General features: G+C 32.2%; 1 protein-coding gene across 11 annotated transcripts in view; it reads right to left on the bottom strand.

Annotated features, from left to right (window-relative positions):
• The window catches only part of CASK (peripheral plasma membrane protein CASK), a 265172-nt gene that overhangs the window by 14835 nt on the left and 230316 nt on the right, over positions 1-20021 (bottom strand). For 7 of the 11 annotated variants that reach the window (XM_069119953.1, XM_069119955.1, XM_069119954.1 and 4 more), the window contains 2 exons: positions 4950-4979; positions 442-679 (listed from right to left, as the gene is read on the bottom strand). In XM_069119953.1, the coding sequence (XP_068976054.1) occupies positions 442-679; positions 4950-4979 (268 nt within the window). The remainder of the gene's footprint in view (positions 1-441; positions 680-4949; positions 4980-20021) is intronic. The other 4 variants (XM_069119956.1, XM_069119958.1, XM_069119957.1 and 1 more) reach the window with 1 other exon arrangement.

The following is a 20021-nucleotide window of genomic DNA, read 5'->3' as shown; positions in this document are numbered from 1 at the left end:
TTATTATAGCGTAACAAATGAAATGCCCAATTCTGTTATATTACCTTTCTATGCGTTTTCTTATAATAGTTATTTTTATCTTTGTAGATCATTTTATATATCATCTTAAAGCTATGAATTTTCTCTTTCAAATTCTTGGAAAACTCATAACTTCATTAAAATATGTATTGCATATATCTAATGGTTTAGTCTAATTTTCAGGAAGCAAGCGATCACTTCGAAGAAATTGGTCAGTTTGACTACTATACTGACATATGTATAAAATTTTAATTTTTCAACTCATACATACATATAAACGAATCTTTTTTTTTAGCATTCATTGAAATGTGAATCATTGGACATTTGGTCTGTTACAAGTAAAAGTAATATTCTGTTAAAAAACAACTAGCTTGTGCGCTTATCTACGAATAAACTTGACCACACCAATTATTCAATTGTTACCTTGTTCTTGCTTGTTCTTTTCCATTGCCATGTAAGCGATACGTCGTTCCTGAAGTTCAGGCGAAGGGATCAATCCCGCGGAACCGGCCGCGTTATCCTTCTGCGCCTGCCACCAATAATGATCGTCCTTGCTGATGATCTGCAGTATATCGCCGGTTTTAAACGCGATTCCAGCTTGTGCGCACGGTATCAGCTCATCTTCCAACGGATCATAATCGAATTGTGCTCGAACGAATATCTGTCGGTGCAGAAAGATTCAACTATTAGCTTTATTTGTCGCATTGTTCAACGGGATCATTTTCGATTGGTTGCTGTATCAGTGATCCTATATGAAATCGGTGAAATGACATCGAGAGTTCTTGACACTGCTCAAAAATGTTACTGTGACGCGAAAAGGAAGACAGAGAGGAAACAAAATGAAAGAAAAATAAAAAAAAGAGATGATAACAACAGTTTAACGGTGCAGAAAATTGGTATCGTGACATGGTAATCGTACAAATTGTGGGTGGTGGGGTGACACTTGACAATTTTCGCACTCAGATCACCGACACCATTTAGGTTAATAGAGAATCACATCGAAGATAAATTAATCGTTGGCCTAAAACGCGTCGGCGAAACGTTCGTTCTACGACGTTATCGATCGCTGTGTCGATGCTACTTACGTTAGCCCAGGTTATGCTATCGCAAATTAATCGAACCACTGCGAAAAATAAGCGGAGAATGCGACAAACGCTAAGCGATTTGGCGCTGGCGATAGTTCTTGCAGAGAGCATGTACACTTCGTTTTAATGAAATAACTAGTTTGTTAGATTATTATTGTTGGTGAATACCATTCCATTTCTTTCTCCGATCTTGTTTGATAGCGTTTGATGCGTTTACAGCGAGTAAGCGCAACGCGACATAGGCATTTACAACGAGATTTTGTACTCAGCTTGAATTGCTATCAGCGATCGATGCGTAGCACGAATCATTCACACCTTTGAAGCATCGAAAAACACTTTACGAAAGAGGATTTTTCATTGTTTCCTTATGAACATGACGGGAGTGAAGGGTTTCAATACTTGATTCAATATAGTAAAAAGTTCACCTTCAAATTACAGTGCAATGTTATAATGAGTATTATGAAAGACATTCGATAATAAAATATTCGGATACTTCTGCAATTTTGGTAATGCAATCTGCGAGTTAAAGTACAATAAGTGTAACATATTTCATCAAATCTATATGCATATCTGTAGTAGGTATAAAAATATTTTAGTAGGATTAATAATAAATTCTTTTCATATAAATAACATATTGATTACATATCGCGAAAAAGCAAACATAAAATTCTAGTGTGTATTTTTAATTAACGAAACGTTGCAATTTCACAAGAATTAAAATTTTATTAAATTTGTTCAATCAAAATGGTTTTCGCAGGCCGATTTCTGTATTTTTATGTATTTAATAAATATATAAAAATTAAATTCCAAATACAAATTAAAATTATATTGATCAAAAAACAAGTAAAAGAATTAATATTTAATTCGTGTGGGAATTATTGTAAACATTTTTATTCAATTCGAGCAAAGACAGAGCACGTTTCAAAGCTTAACGATAATTTTTTAATCAAATTTTTCTTTTATCTTTGCTCGTAGATTATATTACAAAGTTATTATATCCAAATAACATCTTTCTATCAAATACATTTTAAAATGATTATGAATAATTACACGAACGTGAACTTACAATAAACTCCACTTTCACATCTGTAATTATTGCAGAAGCATAAATCTCTGTTCGTAAAGCGTTTGTGTAGTAATTAGTTCATAATTATTAACAACCCATTAGGAACAGAAGAAAAATCTATTAAATCGCATTGAAAGTCTGTCAGGTTATGAAAGTCTATTAGTGACCAGAAATGATCGATTGATTAAAAAAGCTGTCATCCTATATTTACACGTACATTCGCAGATAGCGGGTCGGATCAAAAAGTTGAACGACACTAGAACGACAGTTATACGATTCTCGTTGTCATTATTAAATCGTATTAAAATCAGTGCAACGATCGTTCATCTAGCGATGCATATATATGAACAAAGTGACTCGCTTCTTTTCTTTTTGTACATTCATTCTCTTTTTTTTTTCTTTTTTCTTTTTATCTTCGACAATAAGCTGAAGCACTAGATGCTGCACAGTAGTACGTACACAGCACACCGACACACACACGCACGCCACATACGCACACGTACACGCTTGAAAAATGCGCGATATGCAGAATATGCATTCGGGCTCTACATTAAAATGTGCGAATAAGACATACGGCATACGAAGGAATAGAATAATAATGCTGAGTGACAATAAAAATGGCATCTGACTTGCGGCGCGTATCATTCGCAATCGAAAAATATGCCGACGATGATTCATAATGAATTCAAAGGGACGGTGGTATGTATAGTGGAGTAATGAAATTCGTGTGTTTATATGAGAAACCAGCCCTGCACGAATATCTCTGCTTCCGAAAAAATGGTTTTTCAGGTCATCTACCATAATTCTAGCGTGGCTCTGTACGAATTAATTGCGTGAATTTCGACCATTGACAATGTTTTGGCATTTTTGTTTTTCTCTTTTTTTATTTTGGCGGATGGAAAGCATTTGAGTGGCTGAAGCATCGAACCGGTCGAATTATCAATGGATCTATAGCCAATTAACGAGAAAGTCTTTTCAGCTGTTCGTTGAATGCATCTTTTTAAATGACGCTTATTTGATGGAAAGTATGAGCTCTTTATATGGTTTAGGATACGAATTATGTGAGTCCCTTCAGTGTATACGTGGATGAAAACTACTGATATATGATAATCATGCATATTCTATTAATTTGAAGATGTTTACAGAACAAATAATGTTTTTGGTTATAGATGTTCACATAGAACATTTTTATAATTATCATTAATTAGAAATGCATTGATAAATTGATAAGTTGAAAAGAAACAGTTGATCAAGAATTCATGCTAAATATCTGTAGAATTAAAACAGTTAAACACTCATTATACAATTCGTTTGGATCATTTATGTAATTTTTATGAGTTTAAATATTAACGAAAATCTTCATACGTATCCTTTTATTAATTTTTAGAAAATGATATATGTGGTGCGTAATACAATGGTCACAACAACGAAAGCTGGCTAGCGCTAAATAAAGAATAACATGATGTTTTTAATAAAACACAGAACCTCGAGGAGCAATTAATTAAATCGATATCATTTAAATCAAATTATACGTATTAAAAACTTAAACGAATTTATGGCAGACGGGTAATTTATCGTTCAAACAACATGTATTTTGCATGAAATTACGCGAAATAATTCTGAAACTTTCAATCGAGAAACTTTACTCATTTCTCGTATTCGTTGAATAATATTTTATAATTCTCGAGAGTTACGTTCAAAATTACAAAGATTTTCTTACATGACCGATAGATTTCATAGGAGAAAAATTTTGTAGGAAAGTTCATAAATTTTGTATATTTTTATATTCGCTATAAAATTAGAGATTGGAAAGAGATCGAGGATTAAGCGTAAAGTATATAAGATAGTCTAGATGAAAGTTGAAGAGTGAAAAAAAGTCAGAAGAGATTGGTATATTCGTACAGGCCTAGTCTCTACAGCTAAATCTAATGTGATGGTTCAATGGTCGCGCAATCATCTACGCCTCTCAGTGACTACGAGGCTCGCCATAACAGTGTTTCGTTGCATTAGCAGTAAAAAGGAAGACTCTCGTGTTCAGGTGTACTAGACGAAAGAGAAAGATGGACATGGAAAGGTGAAAAGGAAAAAAGGATAAGGGTTTCTTTCATGAATGTAATACGCGCTCGAAACGATTTTTTTTTTCATTTAAATCACATCCAGAAACCTAGAAAGATATTGAACTATATAAAACGAAGAACTGAAAAATGCAGGGAACGAATGAAGTAAATGGAAGCCTACTTTCTTGCCATTGCATATGGTATGATGATCGAATGATCGTGCAGCTTGGGTCTGGGTAAATTTCAGACTTTCAAAGAAATTGTTAATTCACATATATGAATCCTAATATTTCGCTGCGAAAAACATTTTTAATATCTTCTAATAAAATATTTTCTTTGAAAACTCAATATCAAGCGTACCGATATTACGTATATATATTATACATAATATTTATTTCAAAATGCACAATCAATAAACAGATATATGTGACTATGTTGATTAGTTGTTAAATGGCACGCTAAGATTATAGCAAGAAAAGAAAACCAAACTCACGAAGGAAAATGATTAAACACACGATTAACTCACGAGCATTGCCCACTTTCGGAGCGTTTAGCATTGACGTATCGTTCAGAACTTATTTACTCAGACTCACACCGCACACGGTACACAATATGCGTGTGTTCAAACGTAATATGTAATGTGGATATGTATATATGTATGATAAACGCATAGCCTTCTAACTACAGCAGTCCAATCACACCAGATCAAGTGGCGGTACTTACTAACACTGGCAGAGGCTTAATCCTGAACAACTAGAGCGTTGAAGAAACAGAAAAAAGGAAGATCGATTAATTAACATGTTCATCAAAACTTGATCTCAGGCTGAATGTTCGAATTCTAGTTTTTGTTCTCTTGTCATTTTTCTTTTATCTTTCTCATTCTCTCTCTTTCCTTTCTGGTATAATTAAGAACAGACGCAAGAAAAAGAAAAAAAAAAAAGAAAACGAAAAGAAAAGAAAGAACACCTACTGTTGGGATGTCGCGCGCGTCAACGCTTCCGAGATTCACGGTGCGCATTGCTGTGACACATGCAGTATCCCTTCTAGCTCTCCCCTCGAACTTGTCGAGCCGTGAAACTTCGTATAATCGATTTGTTCGATTATACGAAAATGATCAAGCTCGTAGCTTCGCGACAGCCAAAAGCGTCACCAAGATGCGAGCTGGAGAACCAAAGACTACGGTACTTTTCGTCGTTTCGTAGGAAAAATCGATTCTTCTTCGTTACATCGTCGAGAGTTATCGAAACATTTTTTGGTTCAGTTTCTGTAAAAGTCTGTTGATCCGGCAATCGCTATAGATCTAAAGTTGAAAGACACGACAAATAAAAAGTATCTCGACGTAGTAGTTGAGATTTATAATCGATTTTCCAACAACGATCGAGCAATGTCCGTTTTGACAAGCGTCGAGCAACGTCACAGTTTACTCACGTTCGAAGCTACGATATTGGGCGGTTAGTCACGCTCTTTGCGGCTCATCTCCGCAAAGACTTTACAGTTACAATGCGGCCTGTTGAATAATCACTCGTTCAAACACGGTTTCTTTTTTTTTTTTTTTTTTTTTTTAGACTGTACAAGTACTTCTAACGAGAAAAAAAAGATGAAAAAAGTGACAATGTCTACCACACACATATACTTCTATAGAAAAAAGAGGAAACATTAAACGGCTAGTGTATGTATGTACGTGAGACGGTGAAGCATAAAAATAGACAGACAATGAAGGCATTCTATAAAGACCAGTTTCATAAGAAAAATCATTTTCTATTTTCATATACACTTTATTCGTAATGAATCATCGCACTTCGTTGTATCACGCGAACTATTCGATATTATTCAAATAGTAGTATATGAACATGAAATTGGTCTCTGAGGAACCATCGATGAGGGCAAGGAGTCTCAGGAGTTCAAGCCGCACTGTTCTAGAAAAGTCACTGCGAGTATGGCCTCGCCCGATTTCTTAACAACGTTCTCGAAGGATAGTGCACGGAGAAATGATGGTCGAATGGCTGCCGGCGTGCATCGGAAGCTATGTTCTACTTTAAAGAGAGCTAAAAAAAAAAAAGTGGATCAGGAAAGAATAGTTGACGAATGATAGGTAAATAATAGGGATCCGGGAAGAAAGGGAACACGACAACTTCTACACAGTGACATAGCAGGTACTGCACTATCGACAACTCGTCTGGTGGACTGACTGCTGCTGACGCTGTTGAATTCTCTCTGCTTGATTTCCATTGGAACTGCACTCTACCATCGAGTGTCTGGCCAGAGGGTTCCTTATTAGGGTAACGGTATTCTTGGCCTTGCATCTCGTATGTGCGAATGCAAAGAAATAAGACGCGCACCATCAAGCAAAACATCGAACTATCTTAACACGTTTCAGGCTGGTCACGTAGAATGTACATCTTTTTCATGTTAGTCTAGTTTAACCACTGGTTACCTAAAAATATGCCTTTTCTAATTGGTATTCTTTTACAGTTTTATAGTATCTTCTTATAACAATCTTTTCTAAGATTAATTTTGAATAAAAAAAAAGCATGTTTCGTAAAAGAGCATGTTTATCGATATGAAAGGTACATAAGTTATAATGTTAAAATTTAGTTCATATAGCCGCGTGACTTAATTGATTCTCAAACTAAGAGGATGATATTTCGAAAAATCGAAATTGAAGAATTTGCAGTTCCAATATATATGAAATATATTTACTGGAGGAGAAAAGAAAGTATAGACTTTATATTAAAATTGTAAAAAAGTTTGCGATTGTAGAAAGTGATGCGATTTCAATTGATTTTAAATTAGTTTCAATCTGCTACGTAGCAGATATATTTTTATATAATCGATGGTTAAATGAAAATATGAAAAAGACGTATATACTTCTACATAATTGGCGTGAAATATGTTCAGAAATCGTGATACGAATTTCTTGCATCCCGATTCCACGAGGGATTCTAATTACTGGCGTGGAAATGACAAATATCGAGTGCTGTAGGTTTCGAACTAAAAGCTCCATTTACAAGGTAGATTAACACCGAGAAAGGCATATTTTACATTGTTCCCGATATTTTTCATTTCCAAGCCAAATTCGATGGATAGATTTTAATAGTGAAAATTTTCATCACAGATCCAACGTTCGTAATTTCGTTCACTGTTCCTTTGCGGTACGTCCCTTCGAGTTGCTACCGTTCAGAGGTTCAAGCTGTACATACGTAAGATAATAATGTTGACGCGATGGATGAGGAGAATAGGCTAAAGACACAGAGACGTAACAGTTACCTAATTTGGTCCACGCATACTGCAACAATTTGTGTGGGATTGGCAATTTACAAAGGATCGTAAGTTGATGTGTAGAGCAGAAACTTTTAACGAGCTTACGGCACCGGATGATTCGTAAAATTCAAATTTGTATATAGCGATTGAATTAACGAAAGGAAAAATTAATACAAAATAATAAATGCTTTAGCAGTATCGAACTCTAGAAATAGATCTCTCAATTTTTCACTTTCCTTCTTTCATCTCGATTGGCAGGTCCTTCTCACCGTCCTGTCAGATCTTCGATTATAATGGCGAACGTATAAATAGGGAAATTATCATTCGTAAAATCAACTAATTGCACCGTGAAAAAACTCATTTTCCCTTTCGTCTACAATATGGGAGTTAAAAAAACGTTTCTTGTATTTTGGACAATTATAAACGTAAAATATAGAATGTAAAATATAAAATATAGACTAAAAGAAAATACAATTTCAAATTTCTATGTTTAAATAAAATAAATGTTAAATTAAGTTGAACTGCTCTATTTATATGCTCGCTATTGTAAATAAAATCTCAGATCTAAGAGATATTGCCGTAACCCGTAGTGATAACCATGGACAATAGATCGGTGCACAGGGAGAACAACACGAGTAATCATAAATTTCAGGTAATAATATATATATATATATGTGCGAGAGGGATCGGAGTCCGCGCACAGTGGTCGTCGTGTATATATATATCTACGACAAACAGAGAGAAGAGAAATCACGTTGGAGGTGACGTGCGACGAATCATGATGTTCCAGCAGTTCGTGCTTTATTATATCTTCGTACAATGCACCGCCGCAATAATACCGCTGTTCGTTTTGTCGCCGCCGATGACGGGTCTCTGCTTTCGCGTCCGACACTATACGTAACAGAGAAAGATCACTTCCCAGATACAACGTGTGGTACAATTCGTTTTCTTATCGTTAACACGAGAGAGAGATGCCCACCGGTACAAACGACCAGGGACACTTACGTTTTTCTTTTTTGCGCTATACCAGCTGAACGAGATCCACCATTGATATTGGTATCTCTGGGACTCAGAGACTGACACAGACTTAAGCGTATTACAAGCGGGTATATGCATGGATCGTTAGGGGTTTCGTAAAAATACAGATCGATATTGTAAGCGCGATTGCTTAAAAACTGCGGCTTGGTTAAGTGTGAGTAATATGTTGCTGCACAAAACAGGAACGATTAAGTGTTAGAAAGTAGTTAAGATTCGTTTCGAACACCGAACGTCACATTTCTTTCTTGCGTTTCGCTATTGTAATTTGTGAAATAATTACATATATATTTAAACAGCTTAGGTTAAAAATTAAATTTTATTAAATCAATTTAAAAATTATTTTGAATAGATTTGATTACTAGCGTGAAGAATTTATATGTCTAATAATTGAAAAATAAAGTTGGTGATCAGTTTGAGTATTTGAACGTTTGCCTGTTTTGTGCTGGTCCATTTAGTATGATCGGAACGACATAATAATCGAGATAAATCTTACATAATAGAATCCATTACATTAGCAGGTTTCACTTACACATGTAATAATCGATAAACTTTCGAATTTCGTGTAACATTTATATATGTATGTATATGTATATATAGTACTTTTCGACACAATTTACAATGCTTTACAAAATCTATCTCAATCAAGCCGTCTGTACACATGTAGATGACATGGCCTCACCTCGTGGTGATATTGCAATCTCTTCATGTTGGATAATGAAACAGGATCGCTGGATCAAACATCGAAACGACATAGAGCTATATACATGTACAAACTATGTACAAAAATCGAGACATAAAACATCACGCTTGTAGCCGCGAAATTAGGATTTTAATCGTACTGTCTGTCGAGGGAACGTCGATAAATAACAAAATTCCAATACTCTTTTTTTTTTTTTTTTGAAGGCCCGACTAGTTCGTTATGGAATTCGGTAAATATCAGGCAATTTTTGGTTCTAATCTACATTGTTTAAATTTTTGAAAGGTAAAAGGGTTTCGGAAATATGATGAAAAAGAAAAAATGAAAAGGATATTGCAAGCAAGAATATTTATATTGGGTGTGTAGGAATACTTTTTATGGATTATAAAAAAAGAAATCTCGATCTTGGACACAATACTTGATTTATATTATATGTTAAACATTTAGTTTATATATTTAAAATTGAATAATTCACTGAATAATAAAATACCATAGTTGATATTGTTTGATTCAATGACGTTTACTTCCAAGTTTTGAGCTATAGTCTGTATGTTTGAAGATATGAGTAGCAAATAATATAAGCAATATTTTTAAAGATAAACTGCTCTGAAAAATAAAAATACATTGGAGTATTACCTCTACTTTTTTAAAGGTAATATTATTGAACATATTCGACGTATAAACCATCGAATTTAGAATAAGAAAATATTATTTACCTTTAACCAATGAAGAGCAACAACTTTTATAACAAACGTCTAATATTTTTCGAACAATCTTTCAACGCATCTTATCGCCAAAAAATGAAAATTCACCTAACATTCGTATCGAATTCCGTCGCGAACCAGCGAGGTGTAAGAAACATAATAATTCACAAATTATCTAAGTTCTCCTATAAGAAAATGATCTCGCGTTATATTTATTTCATGCTCGTGTAAACTAAAATCAAGAGGAAATTAAAAGAATTGCAATTCGCGTGACAATCGATCAAGAAACTATTGTCTGAATCATCGGACCACGTAAACGATCTGTATTGATGCGTTCCGTCCTTCAGGTACGAGAAACGTAGGAGCTTTTACATTACAATAATTTGTTTACAGCAAATCGTCGTTATTGTTGTTCGCAAAACTGATCGAATCCCCGGAGATCGTGTTAAAATGCAAATTTACGAAACTTAAATCAGTGCGGATAGAGAACGTAAAACTCGTCGTAAGATTGGCTACCCTCAGCTGCATGTTTAGAGATGTTTGCACATTTAGTGACATTCATCTGGACATTTCTAAGTAAGGAGAATCCGCTCGTGTTGAGGATGCGAAATGATTATGATTGAAACGCGTGTTGCCATGACTTCAGGTATAACAATGATATTTCTACGATACTCGCGTGTTTATACCAAGAAAAAATCAAATCGCTCGGATCGGTGATTGATCATCAGATGACTCGCAATTTGGCAAATTTATTTCTGTAAAATTTGATTTATTTTATCACCAAGTTCGTATCTATCAATGCTGATAACTTGTATTGTAATTTACGATTTCCAAAGTTTCACTAATAATATTAATTCAATTGTGCAAGCTGGTTCAAAAGTAGCTATATTTCGAAGTTGAAGGATTAAGATCATCTGTAGATGAGTGTTACTTTTCATTTTTATATTCCACCATGTTATTTTTATACGATTAGTTCACTAGCTTGATATTGAAATTTATTTCAAGTATATATGGCGTTGTTGACTTCAAACATATTAAAATATTGCAATTTTTATGATCTTTAGTTTCTACATTATAATCGTCGGTATAAAATTGTACTATACATATATTGTACCATGCCACATAAATATTTCCTCCGAATTTCATACATAGCTGTATCAATCAAATTTCAGAATTTCTAAATCCCCAGATAATCCTAGAATTTTTACTTTTTCCAATTCAGACTTCAGAATAACTACTTGCAAAATTACACATTCATATATACGATATTCCTATTTCTCATTCTTTTCAATTGCAGCTTTTTCAATAAGAGAAGTCATTAACAGCTAATGCTTAATTTTATTCAAGAAATATTTTATAAATGGTGTAGAAATTCTCTCTTGCTTGGATCTGAAACTTGCAGATCCATAGCTGCATAAACTAACGATTTAAAAAGAATAGTTTCTTCCATATAAATAAATTCAATCACAGATTCGAGAATGCATGGCGTCGTGCAGGAAATAAAAATGATCGGGAGCGTTCAAATGTAATTCGCGCGATCGAATAAAATTGTTCGAATGATCAAGATCGAGAGAAATCGCACAGTATGAATTAATTAAAATCATGATGCAAGAAAACTATAGTATATAATATATACCGGTCAGAAAGGAAAGCTTTCAACGTTTGCAAAGATATCCTTCATGCAGGTGAGGGTATAATGAGGGGTGTAACAAAAGCTTCTTTACGACAAAAAACAACAAACAACATTCCAACACATGTTGTAACGAAAGGTGCATTCCTTACGAAACTTGTCCGCAATAATATTACTGTCTACCAGAACGAATGTGATTAATCCGACGTTATGGAATAACAAACAAAATAAAAACAGAGAGAGGAAAAGATATAAAGACAGACAGAAAGAATAATAAAGATAAAGATGAGAAGAGAAAATATTACTCAAACAGAAAACAGAATGAGAAGGAGTGGAGGCAGATTGTCCCACTTTACTTGACTAATTTCATTTTAAATTATTTAGCCTCTACATTTAGAAGAACAATGAATAATCATTTGGGTAAATTTTATGTTAGTCGAAGAGAAATAAATGATGTTATTTAAAATTGTGTAATCAGTGATGTATAGATTTGCTTATAAGAGATTCAACGTACGATAGCTTTCGAAATAACTGCTCAAAAAATTAAAATTTCAAAGAAACGTTTCATTCTCCTCTTTTTAATCCATTAGATCATGTACTGCGATAATTACGCAACTTTAATACTGTTTTGGAAATATATCCCTCGAATGAGAGCAGTGACAAAGGTATTTAGGATGGTCACGTGAAATGGAACGCACCGGTAAATACGTAGAGATAGAGAACAGAGAACGAGAGAAATATATAGAAGGGATCGAAAGAGAGAAACATGCAAACGCGCCGTGGACTCGAAAGCGCCGACCAAAGCGTTTTGTTACACCGCTCGACTATTGAACTTTGCCTTCTTTTCGCCTGTTTTCGTCTGCGTTTCTATTCATCATTGCTTTCTGCTCTTCTTCTTCCTCGTTTTTTTTTTTCATTTCGAATTTCACAGGTACGGATTGCGGGATCGCACTTAATTATCTTCTATCAGTGAAAATGGGACTCGTCCCTGTTTCGTCGTTTCGCTGCTTTGCATGTGAATATATGTAATTACGAAACGAAACAAGGCGCAAAATTCGAAATTCGTCGGCCGCGATTCAGGACTCTGCGTCCATGTTGAAATACCGACACGCTCGTATCAAACTGCCTCGACGTTGTCTCTATATGGTGCCCATGAATAGTCGACTCATGGCCAGTTATGAGACAGACAACGAGCTAAGAATTATGTACTGTATCTATGTTCGCGATTTTTCTGTCTGCACATCTATATATGCGTTCTGTGTATCTTTATCAACAGGGCGAGACGTATTTCGTGATACTTTTTTCAAACAATGATTTTTCTGTGATAAAACAAGTCTAAAATGTAGAACAGTAATGTTTCTTGGAGCCTAAATTTTAGAACATCGATAGGCAAATCCTCGATAAGTTCTTGTTCGGACGATCAACGTTAACCTTCTTGTTTTAAAGTGACTTATCTAGAATCTATTCAGTCTTCAGTATACAAATATAAGTGCTAAAGTGATAAAGTTCACTTTTTGTCAATTTCTCAGTTTCTCAATTTTGATACACACGTGATTAATGTTCGATACTTGAGGAACAAATAACTTACTTACTATAAGTAAATTTATTTATTCTTATAAGATGATATAAATAATAATAAATTCTAGGATAAATTTAGAAAGTCGTGTTTCTAATATTATCAGTTTTGTGTATTTTTTAATTCGCGAAGTCGATCGGTGTGATTTCTGAATGATCAATATGTTGAAATATTTACAATTCCCTGTATGTTTGAAATCTTTCAAGCAAAGTTATATTATACAGGCTGCTATGAAATAATGACGAAATATTTTAAATTGAATGGAAAAGGACAGAGATGACGCAATGAAAATAAAGCTCTAGTTTTGTTTTCAAATACGATATTTCTTTTAGGTAGATAAGTCATTTTAATTGAGGAAGGCAATATTGCTATATTTTGACTGAATTGGATGTGTTGTTTAAAGAAGTAATTTGTCACAGCTTCGTGTACTAAAAATGGAACTGCTTCGGTAAGCAATAAATATTGACGCCTCAAGACGTATTGCATTATTTATTGCCTAATCAAAGCTAACATTAAGCTTGGAAAAGTGCGTCAGACTACTACTTTGTTAAATGCAACCCATTGCTCGTTTATTAGAACGAAATATGATGATACTTTGCGGAGAAAATTAATAAAAATGATCCAACAAAAGTCAATTTTTTTAAAAAGGAAGTTTTACGTAAATAAAAAGTTTCATACACTTTCTACTTATTTTCAGGAAAATCACCCTTTGTATACGTATACGATGAATCACGTCGCCCCCTGTTTGCGCAGTTATTCTACGATAAATCATCGGTTTATTTGGTGCCATAGTTTTCTTGGTATTTTTCAAGATTGCAGCATTTACCGACAACTTGTAGAAATGTAGTTCTTATGAAATTTGAATCTTAAGTTTATTTAAAATTTTTAATAATAAAATAATATTGTTAACGAAATGACAATGAGAGATAGATCATTATTACGAGCAGTAAAATTTAACAAATCTGGTAAATATAAAGAAATAAAGATTAATAATAATAAGTCTCAGCTCTTTTATTTTGTGTCAATTCAATTTATATAGATAAATAAATGTAATATTTATTAATAATTACGAACCTAAATTTTTATCAAAAATTCTGAATAATTTAATTCCTCTTATATTTATGCTAAATGTAATTAATTGTTCGCACAATAATTAACAACATTTTTTTGTATAAACTACGTTTTCGAAATTACCGATAAATGTTACAAATTTGAAACGAAACTAAGAAAACCGTGAGATGTTGGAATATGAGATTTAGCGTAGAATAACTTGCGAGATAACGTATGTTATGCGATGCTGGGTATTACTTCTATTAAGCTCATATTTTTCAACATCTCCCAGAAATTTTAATTATATCGTCTCTATACGTGGAAAACAAACTCTGCATTAAAAAATAATATAAAATTTCACGGACATAGTTTCACATTCATTTCCGAATGTGATTGTGTGGTATAATTACCTCGTACATTGTTTGCATTAGATTCGAAAAAATTTGTAGTCGAAACAAGCATTACAATGCATTTTAAAACAAATATATACAAGGACTAAATAATTATTATAAACGATCAGAAATATTTAAAAAGTATGTAATCATATGCTTTGTATATTTAATACTTCAACACTCACTCAGACTAGTTAACAATTAATATTGTCTGCACTGTGACGTATAATAAATATCCATCTACCCAGAATCGACAATGAGTTATAGTCAAACTTTTAAGAGAAGAGGAAAGTTCGTCTTTCCCTTACATATTTTTTCATCGCAAAATTACTTTCCTCCGTACTCTATTTGAAATGAAGCAGTTAAATAACTAATGTATAAATATTGTATACATACATACGTAAGTATATGTATATTTGAAGCAGAAAAGGGAAGGGAAAATATTCGTGTTTATGTGTATGTGTATATATGTATGTTCAAAATCCTGCGCTATAATATGTATACTATATGTATATCGAATTATATATCTCTAATTTCTAATTGCGCAAAACAAGGATGAACGTCGTAATCAAACGTTTTAATTAAAAAATCACATATAAGCTGAAATCGAATGGCATTTCATGTTTGCGAGAAAAATTCCTTCTAATTTCGCGAAATACTATTCAACCAACTGATAAATTTACGATGTGTGTGCTATTCAAATATAGCTGAATAGCATAGATAACGCGTAATATTGCAGATCGATAATCACGACGTGATTAATCGAAAGCAGCGTGGGAAATTCGTAGTAGCAAAGTATGTTTCACTTTCCGTTAAACCTAATCATCACAAAGATAAATCACGTGAGAAAACAAATTACTCAACGATATATCGAATCGTAATAGTTTGAATCTCTGTTGATGAGAGGTCATTGGGTACTGAAATAACATCTATCTATATTAAGCTGAAAAGTGAATATTTCTTGTTTTCGTACATTTTACGGTTCACATATAGAGAAAGAAACCGGAACTCGAATTATCGAACGAAGCATACCAAACAATTTGCGAAACGTGATAAATTAATATTATTTGATAATGTAAATAAGTATTATGATCATTTTAAATTAAAATTTCTTTCTCCGATATGTGAAACGGTATCAACGGAATCAAGCTCGCTATAAAAAATTGATCGAATGTGTAATGGATTTAAGTGTTTTTTTGTGTTTAAATAATATTTTGAAAGTAGACAATGCAATAAGTGTATATGTTTATGTGTGTGTATCTGTATGCCTTTAAGGAAATCAGTGAAAACCTCCGTTTAGCAGTTTCACTGAATAATTCATTCAGTTTACGCTCATACGTCAAAGTGAATTTGGTTTGGACAAGTACATTTGCAATGGTGGACGAAAATTACGTTATTTTCTAGTGGAAGCGACAGTTGGTATAGAAAGAACATTGTACCTATTCAAGCCCGTTCTTTTCATAGTTCGTTAGCAGATGACTGAAAACCTCATTTGTAGAGGGAGAAGAAATGGCTCAATTAAATCCTAGTTAGCTTCATTAAAAAAATCTGCATTTTGCTTGCTGCTTCCCGCGCACCGTTCATAATGAATTTATAACGTTATCTCGTACTCCGTATTAGATACCTCATTTTAACATTAATTTCACTCTGTACATGTGAAGTAGAGTTACTATATGTATATATATTGATTTCATAAACGTAATTTCCTAATATGAGATTATTCTCGTACTTTTTCGGTTTATTGAAGACAAAATCCATATATTTCATTAGTTTCGAACATACAATTTCATAAAAATTAGTTTGGAAATTAATTAATGAAAAAATTAATGAAAAAATGTATTTTCGTCTAGGTATACAATTTTAATAAAACCATTGTTTTCAGAATATTTGTTAAAATATGAATTGTTTAACAATGTAATATATCGTTTAATTAAAAGGAGAAAATAGATCATAATTTAATTTTAATATAATTACGATATATCTCATTTTAGATAGTAATGTTATATATTACAAAGAATTCGCGAAAGTATCAGATATCATTTCAGATAACTACATTTAATAATTTGCACGTAAAAAACATTGGAGATATCAAAATTGAACAGCAATCTTTTGCATTAAACCTCCACATTTGACCCAGTTTCGATTCTTTTAGCAATTCAATTTCCAGTACATTGAAATTCGATGAAATTCTATCATTTCTTAATGCCTATTGGTTCATGAAATTCACATTTATTGTTCTACTCTCTGAATTTTACTTAAGTATAGAGCGTTAATGTCTATGGATTTCTAACGTCAACGGAAATATTAGGCGAAACCATAAGTAATTTCCAATTAACTTATCTCACAGTCAACTAATGCATCGATTATTCGTTAGTATAATACAGTTATTATTAAAAAAAAAAAAAAAATAAAAATGAAAAGAAATTAATTCACATAAAGTAGACAAAATTATGATACAAACGTTATGTAATACTATAGTTTCCATATTCTAATGCGAACTAGATATTAAGTCATTATCAAAACTATTGGACGGACGAATATTTTTAGAAAGGATTGACTTTATTTTCATATATTATTAAAAAGCTATTTTACCCTGCTTGCGAACATTTTTAGAAAAACGAGTCGATTTGCTTATCTTAAATGCTTGCTATGTCTATATTGTAGCAAAAGAATTTAATGAGTGCGGATTGGAAAAATACATTTCCATTGATGACATTGGAAATTACTTGATAGTTCACCTAACTCTAGAGACAACTTTATACCAACATTCTAAAAATAATAAAAAGAAATGTCATATATATATATAAATTTTGTTTAAATCGAAGAACAAAATTAGCCGATTGTAATGTTCAGGTACGAATATATAGAGATTATATTGAAACTTTATAGTGAAAGATATATTAGAAGTTATATATTCACACATATATATATAAACCTTCTTCCTTACTTTCGAGAACTGCGATTCTACATTTTAATACTTTCCATATATTGAGAAATATTTTGCAGTTACATCGCTACATCTACAAATAAATTATATTTTCCTAATCGATTCACTTTTCGTAGAATCTAGGTTTATTACGCAACTAGATATTCACGTAAACTATTATGTAGATACCATTATTCAACGTAACCTACACTTTAATTCCTAACATGTTGTATACAACACGCGATATCAGAATATACGTAAAAATCGCACTAATTAAAAAGAAAATATCGTTTTCAGTAACTCATACTTAATTACGTCAATTTATATGTAAAGTAGAGACATATTTATCAGTTTAATCATTCTGAATAAATTTGCTCCTTAACTTTGATAACGAAATGAAAATATTTAATATCGCATAAAGAATGTATGTAAACAATTTAAAATATAATTTAGTGAAATAATGGAAGAAATGTTTGTAACGACGTATAATTAAAATTGTATAATTAATCAGATCTTGCAAAATGTAAATAAAAATTCCTTAAGCTACTTTTTAAATTTTAATTTCTTAAATAATCTCATTTATTTATTTATTTTTTTTTTAGTAGCTTAAATACTGACATAAACTATAGAAAACTATCTCAAATTCTAAGTTAATATCAATGTTCATAATCTTTGGTACCTGTGTTTCAAAAAACACTCGAATTAATTTCAATATCTTTCTTATAGAAATATGCAATACTATTAGCTGATAAGCATCGATGGGCTATATTTTTATTTTGTGATCACTATTATGTGATCAATATTTATTTCACGATAAAGTGTCCAATTTACGTTTGAAACGCATAAAATTAAACGCAATGATTTCAAGAAGTGAAATTGCAATCAGAATTTCAATTCAGAACGCAAAGTTAATGCTCACAGCTTTAACGCTTCGCAGAAGCTCTCTAGTTGTTTAACTGCGTAACACCAGATGTATTCCACGTGGAATCAAAACACGACGGATGCGAGTACACAAGGTACACCGTAATCCACTATACGAATCGCCTCTTTCCGCGTTTATCCTTTCGTGAAACTTGGTGTGTAACTATGTATAAACTAGCGACTACCGGAGGAACTTCCCAAGTTCCATTGTAATTCTATTCAAATCATGCTCAATCTTCTACAGAAAATTAAACGCGTGATACGAGACTAAATACAAAAAGGAAACTTTAGCTGTTCGCTTTAGCGATAAATAATGATTAGAAGGTTTTAAATAATATTAAAACATTTACGAAAATTATTTTTTTAAATGACACTGAAAGTAACTAGATAATTTTTAATCATAATGTAATTAAAATATCCACGAATATTATTCGTTTTTATATAATATTAAAACATTGTAAAATACAAATCTTGCGTTTGTAGAAATACGTATTATGAATAAACTTAGAGCGAATAAAAAAAAAAGAATACAAATTGACTAGAAATAATTTGTACCAAATTCGAGCGCTTTCAGTAATAAACTTCTCAAAATTATCTTCAGCCGTGCTTTAAGATGGAATTCCTTATTTAATTTCAAGTTATATCGCATCCTCTTATTTAACGTCACCCTATATAGGTGAACTGCAGGCTATCAAACTGTATAACTAAATATCAGACAATTAATTTCTATGATCACAGTGACACGAGATGAAACAGTTATTTACGGTAACATAGTTTATAAAGCGACAAATGTATATACCTATAGAAACTACGTATACCTGTCTTTTAAATGTGATTAATTATCGCGCAGGCTGTGAACTATATCTACGATTTAATTTTCGTACTGTTAGCAGATATAAAATTAATATTAGGTAGTAAGTCGAAAATATGTAGGTGAAAACATGAGTTCATATCAACTTTAAATTTTTTAATTAAATTATATGTATGCCGTGTTCCCGAAATATGTGATCAACTAAACTGAAGTAATTGTACATCTACATATGAGTAACGTTCAACGTTAATGAACATAACAAGACAAATATTGCAAATGTTAATATATTAAAGGACTTGTTGGCACTGCGTCACGTAATGACGATATAATCTTTCTTTAACAAATGAAAGAACTATAGAATTTTTTGTGAATATGTGACAAAAGTGTAAAACCTAAGTACGCTTCAATAATTTGATTTTCAATATTCCTTGGACATTTCAATATACCTACGACAATTTTACATAATCTGACAATTAATTTATTTGAAATTTTATATTTGGTAATTAGTGACGTTATATAGCTATTCACAATTACGCTTGTTTTATGAGTATTGTTTCATGTAGACCGGTAATAAACGCTTATCGAAACAATTCGTTAATGAAAAATCTATAAATCTCACTCGCCTTTAACTTCTTTAACGTATGATTATATTGATAGAACTGTTTCTTAATATAATCAAATCTCAAGTAAATAAAATAATTTCTCAATAGATATACAGACACAAAAACATACTATACAACATTATCTATATTATCTTAAAATTGAAATATTAGTTTGTTGTAGTAGCTT

Source organism: Bombus flavifrons, chromosome 9 (genome assembly GCF_040668555.2).
Source record: "Bombus flavifrons isolate JBK064 chromosome 9, iyBomFlav1_principal, whole genome shotgun sequence".
Lineage (NCBI taxonomy): Eukaryota > Metazoa > Arthropoda > Insecta > Hymenoptera > Apidae > Bombus > Bombus flavifrons.
Note: the sequence above shows the minus strand (reverse complement) of the source record. Positions and strands in the feature narration are given on the sequence as shown.